This window comes from Notechis scutatus, chromosome 5 (genome assembly GCF_049901735.1).
Source record: "Notechis scutatus isolate UNSWTSFEM ecotype Mainland chromosome 5, rNotScu1.2, whole genome shotgun sequence".
NCBI lineage: Eukaryota > Metazoa > Chordata > Lepidosauria > Squamata > Elapidae > Notechis > Notechis scutatus.
Window position 1 is genome coordinate 82,402,569 of NC_142013.1, and position 12,158 is coordinate 82,414,726.

At 36.8% G+C, this 12,158-nt stretch overlaps 1 protein-coding gene across 1 annotated transcript; it reads left to right on the plus strand.

The window, feature by feature from the left end:
* Positions 1-3,621: 3,621 nt before the first annotated feature.
* Positions 3,622-11,747, plus strand: LOC113411727 (acetylserotonin O-methyltransferase-like). Its single transcript, XM_087967692.1, is given in 10 exon segments — positions 3,622-3,693; positions 4,902-4,994; positions 5,087-5,138; positions 5,746-5,848; positions 5,850-5,873; positions 6,852-6,920; positions 7,355-7,473; positions 8,245-8,385; positions 8,520-8,642; positions 11,539-11,747. Coding segments are annotated over 10 exon segments (1,005 nt in total).
* Positions 11,748-12,158: the final 411 nt, after the last annotated feature.

The following is a 12,158-nucleotide window of genomic DNA, read 5'->3' on the forward strand; positions in this document are numbered from 1 at the left end:
GATTAGTAATGGCAGCAAGGATAAATGCAAGTAACCACAGTCTTCCCCATTCCAGGAGTCGCAGCGCTGGAAGGTAACATCAACCTATCTCTAGAAACTTCAGGTGGATGGCAGGCCACCCCACTGAAAGGGAACAGTCAGCAAACAGGGAATGAAAGTAATAAAGAAACAGTATTTTCCTCATAGAGTAATGGGAAGTGAACCAAGCTTTAAAAAGACCAGCCCAAATACAACTCCTGATAATACAGCACTATCAGACGGAAGATAAAATTAAACGTAATTGATAAAGGAGAAAATGCAAGGGAGATCCTAGATGGAAGTCAGCACAGAAGCCAGATAGCTAACTAGCTAAAAAAAGAAAAGAAAACCAGCCAATATACTTTAAATAACATACTATTGTTGTGCTAGGATTCTTTTTGCATTGAAAACAAATGTTTTCCCCAAATGTTCTTTTTATTGCTTAAGGCCACCAGCCATCCTGACATCTACAATCAAGAAATGGCAGGATCAGAACTGGCTTGGCAGGTTGATTAAGCAACTCCTGTAAACATACCTGTGATCTGATGATATATACCCTTTCTCTTATTTCTTTTGCCTAAAACTGAGGCTTATCCTGAGTAGCTCATCACTCGAAAGACTGACTCGGAATCTGCTCAGCTTTTGTGTGGGTAAGACTTCAGCCATTAAATTCAACATTTCCTGTTTGAAAAGCATGGACTATAGTATCTGTAAGAGGCTACTAATCTCAGATTTTTCTATCCAGTTTTTAATGTTTTCTCCCTTACAGAATTACAACAGCTTTGCTGAGATCTTTAGAGAAATCTATAGTATCTACCAGTGGTGGGATTCAAAAATGTTTACTACCGGTTCTGTGGGTGTGGCTTGGTGGGCATGGTAGGGGAAGGTTACTGCAAAATCCCCATTCCCTCCCTCCCCACCCCACTAACCTGCTTTCCAGCTCTTTTCTCCTGTGCAGGGCAACCAAAGAAGACCCAGCAGATCAGCTGGAAGTCAGGAGGCAGAAAATAGATGGGGGTGGGGCCAGTCAGAGGTGGTATTTGCCGGTTCTCCAAACTACTCAAAATGTCCGTTTCCGGTTCTCCAGAATTGGTCAGAACCTGCTGAATAGTACCTCTGGTATCTACAAATTAGACTGTGTAATAGTCAAGAAAAAGGAGATTGAAAAAAGCAGATAGCAAATAAGGTCATTCTCTTCATCTAGAATTTGCCCATTTAACTAAATTAATATTTAATCTGAAAAAACAAATCTGATTTTTTAAAATACCCAAAATATTTTTAAATTTTTGTATAGTATATGCATATAATAATTATTGCAATAACAGTATTTTAAGTTTATTTGAATATATTAAGTATTGGGTTCCATATCTTATAAATCCTTTTTTCAAGCTTAACTTTCTATTTTTAAATATTTGTTCTGAAATCAGGTGCTTAGTTTCATGCCCTTCTCAACATCCCCCCATTTTAATAACTTCTAAACGTTATCATATTCTAATTCTTTGAAATTCCCTTTGCATTTCTTTCTTAAAGAAATGTATTTTTTTACTATTGTCAGAAGAATAATTTGGAGTTCCAGGTCAAGCCAGGATTATGTAAGAGTAAATAAAAATGAGGTCCAGACAGCTGTGAGAAATGGAGAAATATTTATTCCCAAAAAGCAAAGGTTTGCTTTGAGGACAGCTGCCAACAAATGGGGTATAGCAACATACTTTTATAGGGGAGCTTGTCCTGGATATGGAAGTGCCAATGTGCTGATTCTAGGTTGACACTTGAAGGACATGAGTGTAGGTATATCATCTATAATATTTATTCTTGTGAACATGCAGCTCTGCTGCAAGACCCAATTTAATTAACTCTATTTGTGTTTGCAGACCTTCTCTTTGATATGTGGCTTAGATCTGGTAACTTATTTAGGACTCTGAGGAAGTTTGAGTACAATATTTTTTCTCTTTTGCTACTTTTACTTGGTTAACTTAGTTTCACCTTACTGTAAATTCTAGTGAATTTGCTGATTCTCAGACCATTGTGGATTCTGTTAATGTTTTAAGGAAAGATGGAAACTGTACAAAGAATAAAATATATATTTAATACCGTATAAAACTTCTTACACTATATATTTTCCCAATTTCCATATTCTAAAATTTGTTGCACTAAGCTGTACACGTATAGATATTAGCATATTAGCATTTAATAATTCTCTAAAATTCGCTTCCCATGTCTTTCTTAGAAAAATGTATTCTTTTTACAATGTCCACAATTTCCATGTTCTAAAAGATGTTGCTCCTCAGTTGTACACACACATTTAATTTCTACATATTTTCCTGTGACAAAATGCCAGTTCTTCTCTTTCTGCCTTTTCTCATCATTTCCCATTTTCTCCACTAATTTAAAGCAGTAGTGGGATTCAAATTTTTTTACTACCGGTTCTGTGGGCATGGCTTGGTGGGCATGGGAAGGATACTGCAAAATCTCCCATCAGAGGTGCTATTTGCTGGTTCTCCGAACTACTCAAAATTTCCACTACTGGTTCTCCAGAACTGGTCAGAACCTGCTGGATACCACCTCTGGTTTAAAGGGAAATTATCTGAACAGTTTTGACCCTATTTTTTTCCAAGTCAGATATGGAGAACCAGGGGACAGGCACCCTGAAGGGAGGAACAAAAAAACAAAACAAAAAAGTCCTACTTACAGGGTCCTCAAGAGAAACAAGGTCTGGCAGACATTATGAAGTTAATGAATGGAGGGCATTAAAGATGACAAGCAGTAGTTTAACTTGAACATATATTTTAAAAAAGGGTTAAGTTGCTTGGCTGGAAATGAAGCTGACTTAACAAATCCCTTTTTGGTTTTCCCTTTCTTTCACTGTATTTGCTTTGTTTGTGGGGATGGCTTCATATTCTTTCTGGATTGTGTTTATTGCTTGCCATTCATTTTGAAAACTTTCATTTTAGAAAGGACACTCCAGGGGTGTGATTCAACCGCTTCGGTGAGCACATGCACGCAAAGGTTTTCTTACTGACCTGCAATCCTGCAATCTCTCTGTGTGTTCAACAGCTGACGTGCAGCAGTCCGCTGTGCCACGCAAAGCATCTGAGCTTGAAAAGCAGGAAATAAAGTTCAGAATAGAGCTGGGGTCATCAGCTGATTATCGGAGTGAACTGGTTCGCTCACAGATGATCCTCGGAGCTACTGGTTTGGCCAAACTGGGCTGAACCGGTAGAATACCACTACTGGGCTACTCCATCCTGCAAATTCATACTTTTTAGAGTTATGTCATATTTTTCTTAAGGTGTGCCAATCAGACCTGCCTATAAGCACACAGGTCCCTCATTTACTCCTATTCCTGGTTTCCTGGCTTTCAGGTCACTCCATGACAGCACCTGTCCTTCGAATGCCAGGGCAGCTAAATTTATTCAGGAGCCTTTGCTGAAGGACTCTTGAAAACATTCTAAGTCTGGTGGTTGTTCTCTCTTTAATAATGCTTTCCATGCTTTATTCCGGGACATCTTATGGACACTTATATTTTGCCATTTTTACACTCAGGAATACCAAGTATTTTGGCTGAAGAAAGGTCCTTTTGTTCAACAAGAGAAGCCAGGAACAATGAGTTCACTAGAAGAAACTGAAAATATTCAAACATTCTTTAGCTACCATCATTCATTTGTAACTTTCAAGGTAAGGTGGGTTAATACTTCCTAATATGAACATTCAATTTTGAAACTACAAAAGACCTCCCATTTCTCAGCTTCTTAATGGTTTGAAAACAATAGTTTATGTTGAAATTTGCTATAGAATTTAGTGGCTGTACACCCTTCTTCATGTTTTTGACTCTATCTTAGAACAAAATCTATATATGTCCTATATCTAATCCTTGAGATTTCATTTATTTGCTAAATTTTGAATACTAAATGTGGGGTCTCAACAGTGTTTAAAGGCAGCTTCAACATTTCTTCTTGTATTGATTTAATTACTAAAACATTAATTTTTCTTTTTTAACTTAGCAAATTGTGCCAGTAAGAAAGATGCAGAATCAATATTTTTTTCTGCCATAAATCTTTGCTTCTCCAATGGTTTGTTCCCGTATTATGTGTATTATCTTGATTTTTTTTTTAACTACAGTAAGAGTGGATCACATATTCTTTTCTTCAGTCCCCCCCCCCTTGATATCACCCAATAATTGCATAGAGTATATATAAAAAAACTGGAGTTTGTATCATAGTGTTATGATGAGATATCTGTTTTTCTGTTCCCTTCTTCTCCATCAAGGATGTTGATCTTTCGATTACCTTCCCTTCCAGTGATTGAACACACCACCAGCCATAGTCTGGCAGCCTTCAAGACTGAAAGTTTCTTCTAAGAAATGGGGCCCAAGATAAATAAATCTGGCTGCTCAGATTGTGCAGAGTATCTGCTATTTCAGTCCCTCCCCTCCTCTCATTCTCTCTCTTATTATCTCTCTCTCTCTCTCTCTCATTCTCTCTCTCTCTCTCTCTCATCCTCTCATTCTCTTTCTCTCATTTCTTTCTCTCTCTCATTCTGTGTGTGTGTGTGTGTGTGTGCATGTGTATGTATAGATTTTGTCTGAAACTCTACTAATAAATTGAACAAAGCACAGACTGAAGAAGAAAAGAATATTAGTTCTTTTGTTATTTTTATTATTGTATTTATTATTTTATTAGTTATTACTACACCCGCATTCAAAAAGGATGTGGCTACACAAACAAATGATTATCTACACATGCCCTTGTGCTCCCACAGTTGGTGGGCTGATTAACATCTGTAGCCCTGCTTGATTCCTTCTTTAGTAAACCATACAAATAGATTCTGGGATTGTTGGGTGTGAACTGAGAGGAATGCGATGGCTGCTTTCCCTTTCTTTCTAGGTCATTTCAACTGCCTGTGAGCTAGGTGTCTTCGATCTGCTGAGAGAGTCGTGGGAGCCGCTGTCTTCCACAACTATTGCTGAACGCTTAAAGGTAATCCTGTGACAAGCAGGAAGCAACTGGAATGACCAACAATTATTCCATAACAGTGGGCAATAAGTGGCTGCACCTGTTGAGCCCGACAGATCCAAGAGTTTGTAGAAGGGGGGCTTCCAGAAATCACAGGCCAGAAAGCTGGTATAAATGTGTAGTAACTGGATTTGTGTGTGTATTTTTATGTATTGATCACTCTCTTTGAGATTTTGTCCAGTCTGCTTCACAGCACCTTTTTGGTCTTCCCAATGTTTTATATTCACTCTAGGAAAGCCATATAAACCAGAACAGTAAAACATTGGCATTTTGAGTTGGTGTCTTTTGTTATTTCCAAAACAAAACAAAACCAACTTTGTTTCCAAACCATGAGCATTACTGTTGTATATGGAACCAAACTGATTTTTAAAATGAAATTATATTGAAATCCTAAATCAGATGAAATTTGGGGGGAAACAGCCATTGCACTTGGCCAAGTGACAGGTCCTTGCAGATTGTGTGGCAAGGTTTTCAGAAGAGGTTTGTCATTGCCTCCTTCCTAGGGCTGAGAGAAAATGACCAGCCCAAAGAGCTGGCTTCATGTCTAATGTGGGACAGAACTTATTGTCTCCAAGACATTTAGCATCATGCCTTAACCACTACATCAAACTGGATCTCATATTACTATGATATGCTTGAGATAAATACGGCATAATTTGTTTTTAAAGAAGTAGACTAAGACACTATAGTGAATTGAAACTTATTATTTTTTTAGATCTTTATGGAAACACAGACTTTACCAATCTCTACCTGGTCAAATCAAGTCCAAAGTCTCAGTATCATTCCATCATATTCTATTCTGAAGTTGTGTCCATCAATGCAATATTTGCCTGATGCTGTGAGGTAAGCAGATCCAGCAGGGGACTAGTAAACTAGGATAAATAAAGATAGAGCATGAAAAATAATCTTAATACCAGAATTATTAGATCCTTGTCCACAAGAAACTAAGGAAATTTCACATTCTGGATGTTGAATATAAGATTAGCACACTTATCTCCTTAATTGTAATGGCACTGGATTATCATCACTGAATTTTCCTGTTCAGATCAAAGGATATTCTTTCATATTTTCCTTCTTTTAGAAAAATCAAGGACCATGTTCTGCCTTTCTGGGTTGTTTGAGTCTCTCTCTCCTCCCATTTCAAAACATGGCATTTACACTATTATTGTAAGGTTTTATAGAGGCACATCTATTATTATTTCCCCACAGCTTTAATCAGTTAATTAGCATCTCATTTAATTGGTATTAAAACATTCAATAGCAGCGTTGACAGAATCAGGTTGATCATGAATAATCTTATAAAAATTATGATGATATGTATCTGATTACTCCTTGGGTTGGAGACTCTCACAAATCTTGGATCTATGGAGAACAGTTACCCAAACAGTGAGAAAAAGAATAAAAAAATCTCAGAAGAAACTTGTTGTTCCATAACAATTTGTTTCTTATTTCTTCATAAAAATGTGTTTTCTATTGCCGAGAAAACTATGAACATCTTCATATGTCCTGAACTTGACTTAAGGATTAGAATTCTCTAAATCATATATGCCAAAATGAAAATACAACAGCAGTAAGTTACAGACAACCATTATATTGTTCCTCAGAATTTCCTCTCCAACATTAGAAAAGTTTTACACAAGAGAAACTGGAACAAAAACCCAAACTCTAATAATAAAAGCAAGAAAAGCAAACATTTAGAGTTATGTTATGAAGTTGTTTCATTAAGAAGATATGTTTCAGGATTCAGGATCTACTTTGATGCAGAAGAAAATGCCAGGATGATTGTCTTATTCCTTTCTAACTTTTTAAAAACTCTTTTAGGAAAGGAAAAAATCAGATTCCATCAATATATGGCTCTCCTTCAAATAAGACTTTTGAGGCCATTTACAGGTAACATTATAATTTTAGAGAATGATAGAGTAATTGCTTTGTGGGCAACTAATCAATATGATTTATCTTCACACTGTTGTAATTATCTCTATTATATGATCCTGACTCATCACCATATTCAACTTCTCTTTTATGGCACTGGAATATTGTTGTGGCACATCTAATTGACCAGGTGTTTCTGTTTATGTGCAAAGCACAGGTCTGCAGTTAGAGTACCTATATCAGTCTGTTTTGTTTCAGGAACATTATAATATTGTCCACTGAAATGGCAGGACTGTTTCATGTATCACATGCAGACTTTTCCAAATCCTGATCAGCATCATTTAAGTGATGCTGTAAAAAGAATTCCTTTAATTCAAACATAGATTCGTAAAAATGATAGCAACAATAGCATTTTATAAAGTTATATTGAGAGGTGTTTATTTTAATTCTAGATCAAAGGAAGAGTTACAAACCTTCTCCAATTTCATGAATGAGCTCTGGCCTGTCCTAGGAAGAGAAGTGCTTTCTGCCTTTGACCTATCCCAGTTCCCACGCATTTGCGATCTGGGTGGTAAGTACAGACAGTGCTTTGCCATCTTCTTCACATGGTGGGCCAATGGGCTGGATCTTAGCTTCTCTAATAAATCTTGTCATCTGCATTTGGAAAAGAAGAAATGATTTAGGAGTTTAAAAAAAAACCATTTTGGGATGTCTATAGCAGACTTTGAGAAATATTCCTGTTTTAAAGATGATTAACTTTGACCTGATAAAATATTACAGTCAGTGGAAAAACTGGCAGAGGCTGTTTGAAAAGGAGAGACAGTTCTGAAAAGAAAACAGTCATCTCCTTCTCCCCTTTTCCAGTGCTGACCAAAGATGGAAAGGAACTGAAATCAGAGAATAGCAGGTTGATGAGTAAAGGACATTTAAACTGAATTTGCCTGGGAACATTTGTAGGATGCAAGAGATCATGACTGAAGATGATGTGGGATTTGGTGCCCTTTGAGATGATGTTCAGTTTTTGTCTGCTCAATTTTCATCAAATGCCAATGGTTTTGGACATTTTGAATATTCAGTGCATCCAGCCTAAGGGTTTTTTATATGGAAGTTGAGAACCAATTGACTCAATCCCTGTTCTTTTTCCCTATTAGTATTTGTTTTCCATGATATGAAGCCTAGTAAATTTGAAAGAAGTTTGTCTCATTTTTTTAATTATTAGGTTCCAATTAATCTGAAGTGCAGCTGTAGAGAAATAATAGGCAGGTAGCTTCATGGGAAAAAGCTGGACATGTACACAATTTTGTTCTGCAGTTACTTAATTACATTTTGTTCTGTCTTTAAGGAAACACTGGTGGCTTAGCTAAGGAATTGACTTTACTCTACCCAAAATGTACTGTGACCATTTTTGACCTCCCTGAAGTAGTGGAAGCCTCCAAGAACCATTGTTTGCCTTCAGAAGAGTCCCGGATCACTTTCCATCCAGGTAAAAGATGCAATGTTAGCTGTGGGTTAAACTCATGTCTTGCTGAGTACAAGAATCTTTCAGAGGCAGACTGGATTCTGCAGTTTTGAAAGGTTTTGGAAGACATGGTGCTAAATGAGAGTTTAATTTTGTAGGTGATTTTTTTAAAGATCCCTTTCCTGAAGCAGACCTGTACATTTTGGCCAGGATTCTGCATGTCTGGTCGGATGAGAGATGTTCGCATCAGCTACATAAAGTGTACCAGGCCTGCAAACCTGGTAGGTGTTCTTTAATCATATAAAGTTAAATCTGCTAAGGAACGGTCAAAGTTCATACTTGGCTCAAGTTTTGAGCTTCTCTAAATATAGTGTCATTTAAAATTTACCATCCAGTTTTCCTGGGCCTTTAACTGCCATCTTAGAAAACTTATTCAGCTTCACAGTGTTAAAAAATGTGGTTCCAGAGTGATTCTTCCAGCTATGTCTACTTCAATACCCAAAGAGGCTGTGTTGTACAGATCAGATTCATTCATATTTTGGTGGCTGTGTTACAAAGTAATAAGACCTCTCATTGTATCCCTGTGACTCTTTACTACTTTTTGGCCTCTATTGGCTAGATATATGTTAGCAAAAAATCCAGAAGGGCTAATTCCAGATGCACAAGATCAAGCCTTAATAACAAATACATACAAAGCCAATATTGAGAAGGAACAGATAGCAAATTCCACCTCTGCAAAGAAGGTGAAGAAACAGTGAACCACCTGGTTAACTGCTGCAAGAAGATTGTACAGACTGACTACAAACAATAGCAGGACAAAGTAGTGCATTTGAAGATACGCAAGGAATGCCAATTTGCCTGCAAGTGTCTATGGAGATTTTCAGTTATCCAGGTCATGGTTGTCCCAAAGGTGGTTTTTTCAAGAGGTAACTGGGCTTTCTGCTTTTTCTTTGAAGATGTTTCACTTCTCATCCAAGAAGCTTCATCAGCTCTGACTGGATGGTGGGAAATGGAAGGATTTATACTCTTTGCAGACAACTGGGCATTTGCATTCTTTTAGTGGGTTGTTAATGTCACCTGGAGCTTTATCTGTGTCATCAGGGTCAACTGAGTGGTGCAAATTGATGTGGAGCATTCTTGGAACTGCTGGAAGGTTGTAGGTTGTAGGTTGGAGATAGATCCATATCCCTCCCCCTCTGTTGAATTTTGAAATAGATAGCCTCTTTAACCCCTCTTTCAAACCAGCAATCCTCTCTGTCCAAAATTGGACTTTGTTGTCTTCAAAAGAGTGGGCTGTGTCTTTTAAATGCAGATGGACTGCTGAATCTAGTCCTGATGTGTTTGTTCTCCTATGTTGTGCCATGTGTTTATGAAGTGGTTGTTTTGTTTCCCCAATGCACAGATCTACACATGGCTCACTGCATTATACTGCATATACCACATCGCTCAGCTTCTATCTGGCTGTGTTATCCTTGGGGTGGACAAGCTTCTGCCTTAGTGTATTCTTGAGTTTGAAGTGTGTACATATGTTATGTTGGCTGAAGATCCTCCTGAGCTTTTCTGATATTTGTAATCTTCCCAGCTGACTTCTGACAAATAAAGTCAATAGGGGAAGTCAGATTTTTTTTCATGACAGTATGATTCATTTAACAACTGCAGTGATACACTTAACAACTCTGGAAATAAACGGGACAAAATTCACTTAACAGTTGTGGTCAAAAAATAAAAAATAAAAAAGACTTTGACAAAATCACCATCAGTCAATTGCAAAAGGAAACTTTCCTATGACGTACATACTTTTAGTGCCATCAAATAACAACATATCAAATAACAATATCTGCCTATTCCAGGTGCTTAGTGGATAATAGGTGCATAAAAATGCCAGATCTAGTTTCTAACATCTGCTGACTGTGCAGCCAACAATCACAAAACAATTGGATATCATTAAGGATTTACAAGTTAAAATTTTGATTTGTAAAAAATAGATCCAAAGAATGAGAAAATTGTTAATGACAATATTAAAAGGTAGAAACACCATCAAAACCATCAATACTGGCCCATACACTGCTGGAATTTTAACTGGACATAAGCTGAACTGAACAATTTGGACTGAAACACAATAAAACTGTCTTAGAATCCCATAATAATAATCCCATAATAATATTGATAAATTATACCTGCCCACAGAAATGAAAGCAGAAGTTTGCTTCAAGTCAAACAAATGGTCAAAGAAAAGTACAGTAGAACCTCTGGTCATGACCATAATTCATTCCATAACCTTGGTCACAATCCGATTTTATCATGATCCGAACCTAATTTTGGAAATTTGGCACATACAAAAAAAATGGTGTGGAAGAAGAAATCGGCTGCGAAAAAAAATGTGAATTTTTTGGTCAGAACCCAATTTGGTCATGGTCCGAAGCATTCATGATCAGAGGTTCTACTGTATGCATTGGCTGATTATGTACAAGACAGCCAATAATAAGTATAGATGCAAGTTAAAAATTGGACTTAGTTGAATGTGCAGGAAACAAAACATGAATATTGATATTATATTATATTATTATAATATAATATATCAGGGAATGATTGTTCAGCAGTTAAAGAGGCTGAGCTTGTTACCTGGAAAGCTGACAGCCAGAGTTCGAGACCTGAGTGCCACGTGATGGGGTGAACTTCTGTTACTTGCTCCACGTTCAAAAGCATGCAAATGCAAGTAGATAAACAGGTACTACTTCAGTGGGAATGTAACAGTGTTCTATGCAGCTCAGCGTACAGTCATGCTGACCACATGATTTGGGAAGTTTCTTCAGTCATTGACTACTTGGCTAAGAAACAGAGATGACCAGCACCCCCTAGAGTTGGTCATAATTGGACAGGGGAAACCTTTACCTTTATAATATAATGTAATGAAACACAAAAATAATTTTGGCAAAGAAAAGCTTTACACGATCAATATCTAGAAAAGACTGAGGGGAAAGCCTTGGTGAATACTCAGAATATCTGTAAATTGACAAAATATGCAAGAACAACAACAATAAACTGGTCTACATTGCCTATTGGCAAGAATAAATTTAACATACTTGAAAGAAGGATTCATAACATAAAATTTGGGTATTTTCAAAACATGTAATGTTCATTGCACTTTTGAAATAATTACTATATATTTTGAAACAGGTGGTGGTGTCTTAATTGTGGAAATGCTTCTTGATGAAGATAGAAGAGCACCTTTAGCAGCCCACATCTATTCCTTGTTAATGTTGCTCTATCATGAAGGAAAAGAACGGTCAACAACTGAGTTTAATGTACTTCTCCGGAAAGCTGGTTTCCAAGAAGTTGAGTTTAAAAAAGGAAACGTCTTTCATATTATTCTAGGAAGAAAATAATGTTGCCCTGATTCCTTCCTGTTGAATGTTTAAGAGGAAATTGCAATAATCAAAATCTTGTTTTGTTAATTACAGGTATATTCTATTCTTTCCATGTCCACAGATTACATAGCTGATCCTTTTCTTATCACAATATGATTTCACCATAACTAGGGATCCCCAACAATGGCTGCAAAAATCCTGAGAACCAATTCTGGGCAATAAAGAGACATGAAACTCTTATCATATGACAAAAATTAATCTCCTTATAGATATTTAGTTCTTCCCATCTTTATATACCAAGACAATCTTCTTATACACATTAAACAAACAGAGTATTGGAGAAAATCTGAAAGATCTGGATCAGGACTCTAAAACACACAAATTGTTTTGCTAATTCAGTATTTTAGCCTTTCTAACAAGCAATTAATC